This window comes from Mytilus californianus, unplaced genomic scaffold (assembly GCF_021869535.1).
Source record: "Mytilus californianus isolate M0D057914Y unplaced genomic scaffold, xbMytCali1.0.p SCAF_6, whole genome shotgun sequence".
In the NCBI taxonomy this organism is placed as follows: domain Eukaryota; kingdom Metazoa; phylum Mollusca; class Bivalvia; order Mytilida; family Mytilidae; genus Mytilus; species Mytilus californianus.
This window is the reverse complement of record NW_026262712.1, coordinates 87,302,567-87,318,760: the sequence shown is the minus strand read 5'-3', so window position 1 is coordinate 87,318,760 and position 16,194 is coordinate 87,302,567. Positions and strand designations below refer to the sequence as shown.

The 16,194-nt window shown below is 31.4% G+C and overlaps 1 protein-coding gene and 1 long non-coding RNA gene across 10 annotated transcripts in view; one reads left to right on the top strand and one right to left on the bottom strand.

The window, feature by feature from the left end:
* LOC127705943 (transcription factor ETV6-like) overlaps nt 1-16,194 on the bottom strand; it is a 90,571-nt gene that overhangs the window by 36,636 nt on the left and 37,741 nt on the right. For 3 of the 7 annotated variants that reach the window (XM_052210310.1, XM_052210311.1, XM_052210314.1), the window contains one exon: nt 4,952-5,042. In XM_052210310.1, the coding sequence (XP_052066270.1) occupies nt 4,952-5,036 (85 nt within the window). In that variant the 5' untranslated portion in view covers nt 5,037-5,042. Of the gene's footprint in view, nt 1-4,951; nt 5,043-9,865; nt 9,885-13,281; nt 13,303-13,786; nt 13,909-14,219; nt 14,322-16,194 lie in introns of those variants that run through there. The other 4 variants (XM_052210313.1, XM_052210312.1, XM_052210317.1 and 1 more) reach the window with 4 other exon arrangements.
* LOC127705964 (uncharacterized) overlaps nt 8,380-16,194 on the top strand; it is a 46,632-nt gene continuing 38,817 nt past the window's right edge. For 2 of the 3 annotated variants that reach the window (XR_007984127.1, XR_007984126.1), the window contains exons 1-2: nt 8,380-8,512; nt 16,009-16,081. This is a non-coding gene — a long non-coding RNA (uncharacterized LOC127705964). Of the gene's footprint in view, nt 8,513-13,915; nt 13,980-16,008; nt 16,082-16,194 lie in introns of those variants that run through there. The other variant, XR_007984125.1, reaches the window with a different exon arrangement.

Genomic DNA, 16,194 nt, shown 5'->3' with positions numbered 1-16,194 from the left:
AGTTACGCCACTGTTATTGGATAACTTTTGAAGTTGTATAATTTTCTCCTTTCCTGTTTGTCTATCAGTCTGGTACATCTTTTCACTGTTCATTTACCTGCCAGTTTTGTTTGCGCCTGAATCTGTTAAATCCCAGTCCAATTCAACATAGGTTATTTTAAATTTCTTTAGGTGTTGAAGTTATAGGTACGTTCCAGATTAACTAGAAGTTAAACGTTAAAAACTCCCGAAATTGTCAAAAATTTTTGTTGATTGAGTGTTCGATTGTTATTTGTTTAAAGTTCAGTGGCAGACATCTTATGCATATTCAGGAGGAGAACAAATTAACAGTAAATCTAATATACATGTATCTAAAAGGTTAGTCATACGGGATGAGGAGCGGGAAGTTTGGACTGCAATTGGAAAATGAAAATATGTTGCATGACTTAAACTTGCTGGGAAAACTCGGATAATCTATCGCCCGATTCATTGGTAGGAAAGTTTATGTTGACCTGTCTTGTCCACATTACTTTACGAATGATACAATGTATTGACGTTTATCGTGACATTCTTCGGCGATATTAGACTTGTCATTGAGTGTATGATACAGACAAATGTTTGTCGGCCCTGAACTTTATAGCACATTTATATTATTTCAAATGAAAAAGATTTAGCATGACTTGTTACTGGTACTATCAGTATTCACTAATTCCATTTCACAGAATTTTCACAATTCTTAAATTGGCATTTTGCTAGAAATATGATCAAGCCTTGGATGATTTAGAAGGCATTTTTACATGTCAACGCATCATTAAGTTAAAGTGAAAATAATGAACTAAACTGTTCAATATATATTTATTTTATTCACCTAAACCATGCAAATTATGTTACTTTAAATTTTGCCTCAAGCACGAATGCCTTTGTCCTAATTAATTTGGAAAATATGAAAGTTTTCATTGTTTATTAAGTTATCCATGTACTGGACAATTGACTTATCAACTTTTAAAGTATTCCATGATGAGTATTTCAAAATGTTATATTGTTATTCATGATTCCAATACATAGTATAGCAAATCCATGCAATAAGGAAAAAAAAAACGTCCGTTTAAACGGTTAACGTTTTTTGTTTATGATATACGGTCCTTCCTATGGTACCAACACTAATTTTTCACAATACTTGTTATTTTAGATGACACTTTCAGTCTATGAAAAGAGAATGACAACAACAAGAATTTAGATATATACTGGCTTGCTAGGGGGAAACTTCTGCAAATGCCTCATAGGAACAAATGACGTGACTGGCATAGTTTGGACTTCGCACAGACACTTAACACATGAATATTGTGGAATAAATTAAATTTTAGGGCGCCCCACACCTCCATGTATGACATTAGTTTCAACTCCATCAATCTGTCTGCATAGTAAAATTCAAAACACATCGTAAGCTAAAAGACATATACTTTTGAACTTTATTTTCAGTCAAAACAAGTCATGATTAAGTACACTTAGTTGAGACACGGTAAGACGCATTAAGATAAAAAAAAAAAGTTGGAATGAAATTAAAAAGAATCGAAATACTGGAGTCAATTTATGTCCGAGACGTGAAATTAAGAGTGCTTTTGTTACGTGCAGAGAGCCTCGAGTCCTCTTTCGTCTGTCTTGGAGTTAACATCCCCAATCAGACTGACCACAACTGTACCCCTGTTTTGCCTAAATAACAAAACGGGCGCCTCCATTGGCAATAGTTATAGTTGTTTATCAAACAAATAATGTTTGACCTGTATAATTGAAATCTTAAAGTTTGTTTATATTCATAAACAAAAAAAAACATAGTAAAAGTAGAATACTGGATTGTGAGAACTTTTTGTCTTACATAATGCTTCGGAATAGAATAAAATATTCTACAGTTACGCCACTGTTATTGGATAACTTTTGAAGTTGTATAATTTTCTCCTTTCCTGTTTGTCTGTCAGTCTGGTACATCTTTTCACTGCACATTTACCTGCCAGTTTTGTTTGCGCCTGAATCTGTTAAATCCCAGTCCAATTCAACATAGGTTATTTTAAATTTCTTTAGGTGTTGAAGTTATAGGTACGTTCCAGATTAACTAGAAGTTAAACGTTAAAAACTCCCGAAATTGTCAAAAATTTTTGTTGATTGAGTTTTCGATTGTTATTTGTTTAAAGTTCAGTGGCAGACATCTTATGCATATACAGGACGAGAACAAATTAACAGTAAATCTAATATACATGTATCTAAAAGGTGAGTCATACGGGATGAGGAGCGGGAAGTTTGGACTGCAATTGGAAAATGAAAATATGTTGCATGACTTAAACCTGCCGGGAAAATGACATCAGATTTATGACCCACTTGTTTATTGGAGGACTATTGAAATCAACTCTCTCTTAATTTTCTGACATTTCAGATAACTTAAAATGTTATAGTAACAATTTTAAAGACTTGATCAGTTATGAAAGAAAACTAAGTAACCTTGAAAATCTAAAGACGATCATTTGGCCTATTTCTAATCTCTTGCTGGGAAGCCCCTTATTAGTTCTTTTACTTACATTTCACAATTAAACAAGATGATATATGTTTTGTCACATGACATGACGTAATTCCTGAAACAAATGTGTGTCCTGAAATACATGACATCATGAGTATTAACAACTGTGCCTTGCAACTCATATCAAGTATAATACACTTACACACTTCAGATAAAGATAATGCAATTGCAATGTATTCTTAGAAAATAGGGTCTTGATGTTCCTATCTCATTTTTGTCGTCCTTTAATATTGGACATTGATATATAGATTTCTAGGTCATCGTACGGTTTTCATCATAGAGCAAACCAATAGTATTTCAAACTAATAAAGGCCAAGGGATAACAAAATATGAAACCCTTTAAACGAGAAAACAAACTACCTGATTTATTTGTAAAAATAATGATATAAATTGAAATAAATGATGCATCTTAACTGATGTACATTGTATAGACCTATTACTAGTACACTTTTTAAGATATAAAGGGGGAGGGGGTTAAATACAAAACCAATGCATGTTAATATGCATGTCTGGTCTTCAGAAATACCTAATTTATTTTTGTCATTTAAACATTTTGCTGTTACTGGGATATGTCTTTTGTTGCCTATATTAAATTGACTAACAAATTGTCTACACCCGAGGCGACGTTGACTTTAACATATGGGATAAACGTTTTTATTGTTGAAGATCACATGATGACAACTATTTGTGTTTGCTGGTTATTTTTGTTGTTATGTTGCTGTCTCAATAAAGTGTATCCCGTTTCTTCTAGTATTCATAATACTGCGAACGCTAACTACACTTGTAAAATGAAAATAATGATTTTTGATATACATGTTGATGAAGAACTCGAAAATATTCCAATGTCTTGCTTTACCTTTCGTCAACCTCTAAAATATATAATCATTTTAAAAGTAGGCCACGTTTGCTTATCAAGGAAGTATAAGTGTGCCGTATCTGAGTGTACTTTAATTAAGATTAATTCTGTCTTTGCTCCGACATGCACAAAACGGTTTCTTAAACTAAACAACGTGCGCTTCTTCGTATGATACCCCCCTCCCAAAAAAAAAAAAAAAAAAAAAAAAAAAAAAAACAGAACTTGAAATTAATTGTACAAATTGTTTGAAATTTCAATTTTTTTACATTAAAGATAAGGAAATCCCAATTGTATCTAATCTGAAAATATAACAAACGTCTTATGTCTATAATTTCAGGAACACATGTCAGACAGACATACAATAAAAACTAGGAACTGACCTTCTAATTGCTTACTTTATACATACACTTTGATATCAGTTGTGACTGACGTATATCAATTGCAAAGAAACTAATTCATATAGCAGTCATTTACAGTTCCTTTTTATAGTATATAAAAGTCGTACATACTGATTAATTTAAAAGCAAAGCGTAACGTAATCTCGAACTTCATAAATGGTCATTACACATGATTTTGCGAAACGGTTTACGTGTATAATTCTTTTGAAACGTTTGTGAGTTACGTACACACATTCATGTATATAGTAAAGTCTTTATGAACAAGACGTCCATTTTAACAACTCAATTGGTTTTGTCGTTATTTGTTGACACCTATATGAACAGAAAAAGAAATAATAAAAGAGCATCCAAACCTGTCATCGGAAAATGAATAGGTACTGCGAGAATGGTCACAAAATGATACCATGATTTGCCAAGGAAAACCCAAGAATAATTTGCACCAGAAAACAAAATAGTAGATACACAATGTCAGTATATGGAAAAGATTTTAAAAAGAGGCAGAAGATACCAATTAGGCATTCGAAACTTATAAGTCGAAGGGAAACGGATAACAATAATACAGAACGCCAAGGTAAATTAGAATAGGAGGAAGTTCATAAAAACTGACAAAATCAACTTTTATCAACCACGGAACAAGTGAAAAACAAATGTCATATTCCTTACTTTGTTTCAGGCATTTTCCGAAGAAAACTGTGGGTAAAACCTGGTTTTATAGCTAGCTATATATAAGACCATGGCAATTATTAAACTATGATGATGTGTTAATGAGAAGCGTATACAAATGTGCACTATAGTGTGCAGATACGACGAAGTCCGTCTTCGTGTCAAAGTGAACCCCAAAAACCATTCCAATGAAGAAATGAAATAGAAGAAGCAAACGTTCATGATGTGAGTAAGTTTCTGTAAATATAATTAAAAATAAGTCAAGCGGTTAAGAAGTATTTGCGATTACAAAAGTGAAACAGTAGTACAGAAGAACGGACGGACAGACGGACGCTGTCCTCGATAACTATAAACCGCTGGTTTAGAAAGCAGGGGTATAACTGTTGTTATATTTTGCCTAACAGAAAATCGTACATGGAGAAAAATGTAAGAAGTGGAATATCGGCACATATGATCTGTATTCAAAAAAGAACATCAATATATACTTACCAAGACTTGCTGGGAGAACAGTTTGTTGTGTGTTGCAGGACAGTTGTGGAGGTTGATAAATTGTGCTCGGCCATATATTGAACATTACACTCTGAAATAAGTAAAAGATATCATTCAGTTGTGTGTTGATATTCCATCAATCATTTTATAAATGGAAAACAAAAACGAAACCATTTGAATACTTAAAATGTTTTAGCCACAATAAGCAAAACGACTGAAGGATGCACTTTGTAAATACAGCTGTTTCACAAGCCACGCCTCTTTTGGGAGATATATAGTATTCATAGATATGTTAATTTGTTAACGTACTGGTTCCCAGATATGAACTCTGTGTTTCATCTCATAGAGACATACCTAGAGAATGTTACCAGTATAGAAAAAAAAAATGGTAGCGCCTAAAATTTAATTCTTAGGAGGTCCAAAAGTGGTAGGGTAGTATAGAATTTTAGTATAAGTTTAAACTCTTAGAAGTTCAGGGCATACAAATGTTGAAAATATGCCGCACAGCCTTTTATTTTGACCTTTGAATAAAATAGTAGTGCATATCAACTTTCCATTCTGGGATATAATTTTTCACGAGACTTCCTAGTAAAAGTTGGACAGTTTTAGCCGCAAAGGGAGTTCCTATGGGGAATTGCATTGTCTATATTTACAGAATTGCAACCTGAAATCGACACTATACAATTCTTAACGTCACCATCACGAATTGGTTGACCCATAGGATGTGTCGGTGTCTCATTCCATTACCGACATGTTATCGTGCTCTTATATCTTTAGATAACAGTATAAACGTCTGATTTGTAATTTTAACGATTTTGTCCTATTCCAGATTGACAGTTGTCAGTTTATTTTTGACTTATGAGTTTGAATGTCCCTTTGAAAAAAACGCATCAAAATATACCAGGCTTATAAGTTAGTTCGCCGGACTCATTGTACGTCTACACAAGACTCATAAGTGGCACTCGAAACAAAACAGATGAAAGGCATACGCAATAACAAAGATTTAAATCATCAAAAAATTAAACAAAGCGGTTATAACAAGTCTTGCTATGGCAATCTGTGCTTTGGAGTGAAAAAAATCCTTAAGTTTCGAATGATTTAATCATTCTTTATACAGTACAGAAGATTACCGGCCAATAACATTACATCAAAGTTCCGGAATGCTGACTGCTGGACTGATAATACCCACTAGGACGAAACTTTCACTAGCAGTGGCATCGACTATGTTGTTGATAAATTGATAAAATTAAAATATACCAGGCTTATATATATGAGATTATTGAGTGGCGATCGACTAGAAACAGTTGAAAATCAATAACGAAGTTGAAGAGCATTGAAAACAAAAATCTTGCTAAGGCATCCTTGCCTTGTAGCGAAAAAAACTTTAGGTTTCGTATGATTTCAAAATATGTTGAACAATACAGTACATTACCGCATCAATGAAAATTTATGTCAGCACAGGAGCTCTGGCTACTGGTCTGGTGATATCCACGGGGACAAAACGTCCACCAACATTTGCATTGATCGACCCAGGGGTTGAAAAATATGATTATAGATACCAGGCTAATGATTTAGAACGACAGACGCGTTTCATCGACATCAGATTCATCAGTGGTGCACGAATAAAAATAGTTGGAAGGTCAAATCAATATCAAAGTTGAAGAGCATTGGAAACAGAATATTTAAAAACGTTGTTCTAAATTAGGCTAATGCCATTTTGCCTGCGGGCGTACAAACCTTGTGTTTCAAATGATTTTAAAATGATCTAAAAATTTAAAACCGGAAAACATATAACATATAAATTGATGGTAGGTATGGAAAATGAATGGTACTTTAATTGCCGAATATTTAACAGAAATATTCCGATGACGGAAATCAGGTATATAAAGTATGACTTTTATCAAGAATGCCAGAAATCTAGACTATAAATAGGTCAGTTAAGAGTTGTCATACTTGTTCATCGTGCATTGTGGTCAAAACTAGATAATTTAAATTAAAGTTCAAAGTTTGAGTACCTTTGAAAGTGGACAAGTAAAAAATACGAAATATACGTGTTATACAGTCTACATACGTGTGTATCCAAAACTGGTTTAATAATAAACTCTTACAGTATGCACACAAAATTCAATGCGCGACGATAGAGCGTGTCTGTTGCAATTATACATTGGACAACTGTCAAATATGCAAAGTTAACGGGTGCCACATATAGAGCAGGATCTACCTACCCTACCGGAGCACCTGAGATCACTCCTGGTTTTAGGTTGGCGTTTGTGTTGCTCAGTCTTTAATGTTCTAAGTAGTGTTTAGTGAACTGTTGTTTGACTTTTTGTCGTTTTCCGTGTTTTTTGGCGATGGCCTTGTATGTTTGTTTTCGACTTTGAATATCTCTTTGGTATCTTCACCTCTCTTTTAAAATCAGCAAAAATACAAAGTCAAAGCCAGGTTTTACCGCAAGTAGTGCTTGTACCTTTCAATTATATTGTTTTTACTTTTGCAGTCTTAAAAAGAATGTTGTGCATGCGATAGCTGTTAAAGGTTATCCCGAATTTGACATGTGTACGACGAAGAAAATTGTATGTGGTATTTGGAAGAAATATATGCTTTTCCTGCATGAAATATGTGTTACCTGTCATCTTGAATTGACACATCAACCACAAAGACTTATATAGTACCTTGTATGTAAAACTACAGTCCATTAACAGCTGCGAATATTCAATTTTTAACAAATGTTCAACTTTACTTAATGTAAAAATCTCTCGGACAAAGGTGACTTCGGTAAACTTTGACTTTTTTGTTTAAACCCATGCTTTTCAAATGATTTGAAAATATTGTGCAATCTAAACTTTTGTCTGAAATTTTGCAGATGGATTACTCAAACAGATTACCTTAGCTGTATTTGGCAAAACCTTCGGAATTTTGGGCCCTCAGTTCCCATCAACTTCGTACTTTCTTTGGCCTTTTTGACTTTTTTTATTCGAGGGTCACTGATGAGTGTTTTGTACACGAAACGCGCGTCTGGCGTACATACTTTTAAGCCTGGTATCTATAATGAATTTATTTGTCCTCTAAAGTACCCGAAGACTGGTATTCCGTTAGCGATTTTTGTATACACTGAATTGTAATCATACTGTAATCATACTGTAAAACATAAGAAGGAACCTTATAGATCGAAGTTCAACTATGCAAGTTATTTACTTTATTTCAGTCCATGTTAATGCTATCGTAAAAAAGTAAAAATGGGTATGCATTTAAGGGAGGGTAGACTGTTAAAATTGTAAAAAAAAAGAAACAAATAAATCCATTTAATTATAATAAGATATTCAATTCTAAAGATTTACAATATAATAATACAACTGGAAATACCAAAATCAGTCGTAATATAGGGGTATATTCAAAAATGGATTTCCTTTCTTTCTGGACTTACCCAATTCAATTTAAATAAATACTTCCTAGGTAGTAACGGTATCATTATTTTTGAATAATTGGGATTCTGTCCAGCTTAAGTGATATGTGTGTGTTTAGGATTTGAGTAAGCTTTAATTTATGATTCGAATTTTCAAGGTAAGCAATCTACCATTTTTTGCATTGCGTATGAATAGAATTAAATCAAATTTTAAATAACTTAGATCTACCACTTCATATAATTTCGTGTTTATAAACATGTTTATCCATATAGGTAATAGTAAAATGTTAAACAGTTTGGTAACAGGTCAAATGTTTTTACGGAATTTACAATTCAAGAGAAAAATATGCATAATCTTAAATTTTGATTTGTAAAAACTGTATTATTTGTCTATATTTGAGTTATTTCACTAACGTACTAAATTATACTAAGTGTGTATGACTGATTTATAATGGAAAACACAGATGCATTTTATCCTATTCAAACCATTTCAAAACTATCCGCATGAAATTTCAGTTAACATTGCTGTTATATAGACAACGTTAAATAACGCAATGCAATTGGTTAAAATATAATGATTGCTGATCAATAAGCTCCATGTGGCTTAGCTGACAAGCCAGAGTGCAACAACTGTCTGTTTAGCTATACCAATATAGGTAAACGATAATTGTATGAAAGATCTGTCTACAGTATTACAATATTATTTGTTCAACGCACAAATATGACAGGCAGTATGAAATTCTGTAGAAAACGTTTTTCAATAAACTTTAAAGCTAAAGTTTCTATTTTGTCAGACTCAATATAAACTTTCATGTACACATACATGAATAAAGTTGCTAACGTTAACGTCATTTGGTCTCTGGTGGAAAGTATTCTTATTGGAAATCATTCCACATCTTCTTATTTTCATATAAATAAAAGTTTGTTTTCTTTTCATTTCTAGAATGTTGGCAATTATTTTTTAACCAAAAGGTTTTTGATTATTATCATTTGTAAATATCAAATAATCAAATATTTATAAATATAAAATAAATAGATGAATACAAACTTAAATAAATAAATAAACAAATAAATATGAAAATAATAGAATAATAAGAATAATAAGATAATGTGGTGGAACAATTCTAAAACTTTATCGATTAGGACTTATTTTTTGAATAATTAACAGTGCTAATCAAAGCATTGTTTTTCAAGCAGATTTGATCTTCTATTCCATGTCGCTTTCTTAAAGTAGTGATATACAGTAAAATTTACATTATGCACAAAGAACACGCCACATTCACAGCCACGCCTAGATTAATAATTTGCTAAATGTCCAACGTTCATGCATATTCAGGACAAGTCATACTTTGATTGATAGATGGATCATTAATGTCCAGTTGATCATACATTAACCTGAATGCACAGCAGATTTGCAGTGTATATGACAACTTTAGGTTACACGATGAATTGCATTCGGTATTCTTTTCTAAATTTAAAAGTAACAACATGTAAATGTACATTACACTTACGTCCTATAGTGAAAAAAGAAGTATTACATTTCCCCGGCTTTAGGTTGGCCTTTCGTGTACCCAAGACACGAGAAGGAAGTCAACTGAGAGCGTTGTGATTGGATGTCAGGGTATAATATATTTTTTTTATTTATTGATGAATAACTGCAGTGTGTATATTAACAATATAAATTCTGAAACACATTGAAATATGTTTTTGAGAATTATTTTCATAAATTTGATGTAAAATGACGGTGGGCATAGATACCATAAACAAGTTCTGTTGGAAGATGGTCAAGATACCATTTGATTTCAATTAACGAAACAGAATAATAAAGTACTACTATAACACATAACTGTTTTGTCCAGGTTTTTAATATAAAGAGTGGTAAATATAGAAAATGTTAGTATTGACGCCTAAGGAAGAATACATACTACCTATTTCCCTATAAAGTAAGACAATCGGAAACAGAGCGACTGATACGACATCAGAATAAATATGGAGATTTGGTATGATTGTCAATGCGACTATCCACCAGAGACCAAAGGACGAGGATATAAACAACTATATGGCACTGTACAGCCTTCAACGTCAGCAAAAGCCATACCGTATAGTAGGCTATAACAGGTCAACCTTTCCTTGAAGAGTATGGAAAGTTACAAACTTATTAAAGTGTCAATTTTTATCTTTTCAAAATAAAGTAATAAATTGTGTTTCTAGGAAGTAAGAGAGATGATACTTTAAAACAAAAGAACTATAAAACAATTTCAAAGAAAAAAGAATAAAGAAATAAATGCATTGATTTTATCATTACGTGGCTGTTCAAAACAAAAAAGATCACTTTGCATCTATTCCCAATATCCACACACAGCACTCTGATTTACCATTCATATACATATGCAATATAACCAGCACACTTAAAAAAGTAAAAGAGAGGCGAAAGATATCCAAGGGTCATTTAAACTCATAAGTCGAAAATAAACAAACAAAAGCGTGCAAAGTGGTAATGTCATTTTTATCTCTCGATGTGTTATGGTATATAGAACATTGCCAATCAAACTCACAAAAGGGTCACTTTGAATGATTTATTGCGAAATACTTTTATACCATTTCAAAAGTAGAATATTTTACATAAATAAGATGTAACAGTAGTATACCGATGTTCAAAATTCTAATATCTATATCAAGATAAAAAAAAATCTCAGGGAATATCATGAACTGTAAACGGAACGAGACGGGATGAGTCGACAGGGTTAATAAAGGCAACATTAGTATACCGGTGTTCAAAAGTTAATAATCGATTGAGAGAATACAAATCCGGGATACAAACTAAAACCGAGGGAAACACATCAACTATAAGAGATTAGCGTCTCCTGCCATGCACGCACCACCCGTCGTGCAAATCCAAATTCAAATATCACAATAGGGAAAATGACACATTTAGTAAATTTACAAATCAGCCAACTACAATAGTATCTTTAAAAAAATGTCGCTTGTAAACCAAATCAATTGCATAAAGATGTAATAGTAAATATTGCTTAAAAATTCATTTTAATCTTTACTTGTAATGCAATGTCTTGAAAACCACACAAGAAATAGTTCTGACGTTGGCTTGGCATATTCTGAATATCTTTAGTGTAAGATTTCTCTAAAATGTTGAACAATTGAATTCAACATAGACATTCAAAAATTGCCACGAAACCCTTAACTTCACTCAGATGTAAAAAAAAATGTCAAGTTTAGGTTTCATATTATTGGTGCATTTACAATTATTATCATGATATGCATGTTTGCACATTGTTGTCAATATAATGAAATTCTATATAAATGTCATACAAGTGAGAGGTTTAGTTAGCTTTAAAACCAGGTTTAATCCACGATTTCCTACAAAAGGAAATGCCTGTACCTAGTCAGGAATATGACAGTTGTTTTCCATTCGTTTTATGTGTTTGAGGTTTTGATTTTGCCATTTGATATGGAACTTCCCGTTTTAAATTTTCCTTGGAGTTCGGTATTTTTGTTATTTTACATTTTCCTATAAGCTGTATTTGCTTTTGGAATAAAGTATTATTATTGGAATAAAAAGGTCTATCTTTGTAACTGGATTGAACATGACCAAAATCCAAAATTTTCAGAGAAAAAACTTTTCAAAATTCATTAATATCAATGTAATAGTGGTAAAAATAATACAATTTGTATTTATCAACCATATAATTGTTTATCAATTGACTATACAAAAGCTATTGGTAATTTTAAAGTAAAAGTAATCGTATATATCTATATTTCTTAAGAATCAACATACAGTGGAATCATATTGTTAATATGGAAATAATTAAATGTTCACCAAATAACATATTCATTAATGAATAGGCATTCTAGGTTATAAAAATCTTTTGTTAGAATTTATTTAAATAATTTTATGAATAAATATTGCTCAAGGTGAAGGAAAAGCTTACTTAACTAGTATAGACTGTTCTATATAAGTAGTGAAAGAAAGGAAAATATGTATGTCAAGCAAATGTTAAATTAAAAGAATGGTCAATTAAGTCGCATAATTATTTTGTACTTCATTTTAACAGTGTTAGTATATTGTTCTTTAATAATAAAAACATTGTATTCCTGTGTAAGAAATATTTTCTGTTTTATTAAATCATTTATCATCAATATTTACCAGAAACAAATATAAATTATTTCAAATTTACGCAGTATTATATAAAATAATATAAATTTTGTATGAATGTAAAAAAAATGCACCCAAAAGATAAATGTCAATAAACATCTATTCATCACATAAACCTATATAATAATAATATATAAATCACATATTTTCAGTGATTTACTATTTTTCTTGTTGCATGGGTTTGTTTTTGCGTTTTATTAATTTCCAAAACCAGAATCTAAAATATTTAATGTATAAACGTCTCTTATACCGCAGAAAAGAAACTATCGAAAAAGTAACCTACCTGGATTCAACATAATAAAAAAATAATGAAATAGCACTGGGGAAGTCAGTACTTAAAAACTAAAATATTTGTTCATATCACTGGAATAAGGTTAAAACAATTAAGAAAACTCCTACTTTAGGAGAGATCTTCAAAAGATTTACAACGTATTCCTGCCCATTTTGTAAGTTTAGGTTGATAAAGTTTTTCCATGAATTTGACCTAAAAACAAATTTTCAAATCCTCTTTATCGATCATTTAATAGGAAATATTTTTTTTACTCTCATGTCTTTAAATTACTCTAGGAAGCCAAATGCGTTCTTAAAACCGACAATTCAGCACACAATAAATAAAAGAATAACATTTTTCAATGTGGCAATACAGTGTTTTTATTTCATTAAAAAAACAAACAAAATTGGAACAATGTTGAAAAAAAAGAATAGGGTAAATTTATTATAAATATAGCAAATGATTGAAAACTTGACAGTACTTACAGTACTTCAAAATATTCAGTTTGGAAAAAAGATATCTGTAGATAATCATACGTAATTAAAGAAGACGTGGATATAAGTCAAAGAAGTAATTATAAATTATGGTTGATGGAGAAATGTGAAAAGTCTAAACACAGATACACGCTCCAAATCTCTGATAAGAAACCTAATGGACTTGTCGATTGACGATCGTGTGCACAATGAATTATCTTTAATCATTATTTTCCATAAAACAATCAAGGATATTGATGCGAGTAAAAGTAAATATGCGGTATACGTCAATGAGACCGCACTGGCACAAATAACCAAAATGCATTCTTCATGACATTTTATGTAATGATTTACTTTGGCCTACCATCACATTTTTAGGAAATCCACTACGGTTTCTTTAAATCACGTAGCCTCAATTTTTACCTGTATCTTATTTATATGTTTTTGCAAAGATAATGCAAACATTTAAACAAAAAAATCTAAATCAATTAAAATGAAATTAGGTTGGCCAACTTACTTTAATTGTTGCTAAGTATTAGCAACGAGCTAAAAATCCTTAAACAGAAAATAAATATAAAAAAATTTCTTTGTCACCCAGGTGTGACCACATTACGTACGTTAACCACAACATATCAAGTGGGGAACGGAAACTTCCGAATTACTATTGTTTGTTATCTAAATGACTAAGTATATTTCCGATATGTAAACTTGTATGTATACCTTGATTTATACTATATATAGACAACTTCTAAGAAATAATTTAAGTCAACATTTGAAGAGGTACACCTATCATTTGTTCAGAATCAAGCATGCATAATTGAAAAGTTTTCGGACTGCATGTACACCGGTATATGCAATCAGATGCTTATTAATAATAAGTGAATATCTTGATCAGGTTGTAAATTATATGAATAAAAATAATCATCATAGAAATTATACATTAAACTTACTGCTTAGCATCCATGCCTCATTTTCTACTTTTATTTATTTCATTCATTTACTATTCACTTTGCATATCCTTGCGAAATCACAAAGTGTAACTTTAAAACGACGCAAAACCTATTCAAAAGCAAACACGTGTTTGATTGCGAGGTCGTTGATTAGACTTAGATTTAAAATCCACTTAAAAGTTTGATAATCTTTTCATATAACGTTGTGTAGTTATGAAATTTGGTAAATTACTAAATCAATTCTGCTAATTTTGTTTCAAATCGCCATCTTCAAATTTATTGGTGTGACATAACTCGCTTGTTGTGCAATAAACAATCAATCAATCAAAGAAAGCTATATTTTCTATTGACATGTATTTATCTGGTACATTTTTGAAATATTTCATTTTTTTTTTAGACGACCATTTTGCAGGACACAGTTCTATTCTCCAAAAATATCAATTTAATGATTTTTCCCTTTAGTATGGAGTTGGGAATTCAAAATATAAAATTTTAAGGGTAACGACACTCATTAGCAAACAAATATCGTTTTACCTCTCAATTTACAGATGAAATAATCGTAAAAACACACAATGAATTCTTGATGTTCCTCGGGTATCTTCCGCTTCTTTTTCCCATTACAAAGAAATAGTTCCAGATAGTCAAATCGACCCAATAATTTTACAAAATACAATTAAACATCGATGCTCCTATAAGCAAATGATGCTTTTCGAGTATGATTTAAATATTCATTAAAAAAAAGCAATATAATCCTAAAATTGACCAGAAACAGAACAAAACACCCTTGATCAGTATAGACCTTTTTACTATTTGTAGTAACAGTGGTCATGTTTTAAGATATTGATAGTGAATACGAAGTTATGCTATCCACAAAAAGTTTAAATTTGCAAATAAACTTATCAAAAATACCAGGCTAAAAACCTCATCATCAATACCAGGCTCATTTAAGGGTCTTTTATCGCTGACTATGCGGTTTGGGTTTGGCTCATTGTGAAGGCTGTACGGTGACCTATAGTTATTATAATTTATGTTAGTTGGTCTCTGGTTGAGAGTTGTCTCATTGGCAATCATACCACATCTTCTTATTTTTATAATTAAAATGTTTTATGCTCGAATCAAAACATTTTAAAAGTCTAAACCATCTCATAGTTTTACGTAAGTTTAATGTCATTATGAAAAGGGCAAGGACGCATGTGTTTCGAATGTATCTCGTAATTAGTATGAGGACACCATGTCAAACAACACCACGGTCAAAGGTAAAAAAGAAGTAATGATAAAAAGGACGCATAACACTACGTAAAAAATAGAGATTGCAAAACACAAACCCCACAAAAACGGGCATTTATTCTGTTACTCCAGAAAGGTAAACAGTTCCTGTTCCTCTATTTGTACGTCAAATTTTTTCATGACAAGTACACATCCGGCAATAAATCGCACAAGGTGATGTTTAAATTCCAAAGAGATGACTTCAACGTTTCCATTAACAATCTTTGGTTCAGTAGTTTCCTTTTAAGCAGTAACGGTCTGTCTAGTAAAACAATTATTGGAAACAAAAGCTCGTGAATACCCTTAAAACTTATGGCTACACGGACGCAAAGTTATCTGAGGTTTTAAGGTGTCTTACATGGTATTTTGTTTTTTAGTTTGCATACCGGAATTACTTTATCTGATTTAGTATTCAAAACAGTAGTAGTCAATAATATATTTTTACATTTACACATTTATATCTTGTCATCACTAAATCTGCAACTTTAACAGTTTAAAACTGAATAAAATTTTCTTTTTTCAGTGAAGAAAAATAATGTTGGGCAACACGTGGTAGGTACCTGTTTTTGCTTTAAAAGATCAAACTGATTTTTTTTGTAAGTATTCAAAAGTCCATGGTTTATGTAACATTCTAAAAGTAACTTGTGTTTATGTAAGGATACGCACATTAAACATGCTGAAGTCAACTTCATAAAAAGATATTCTAGCA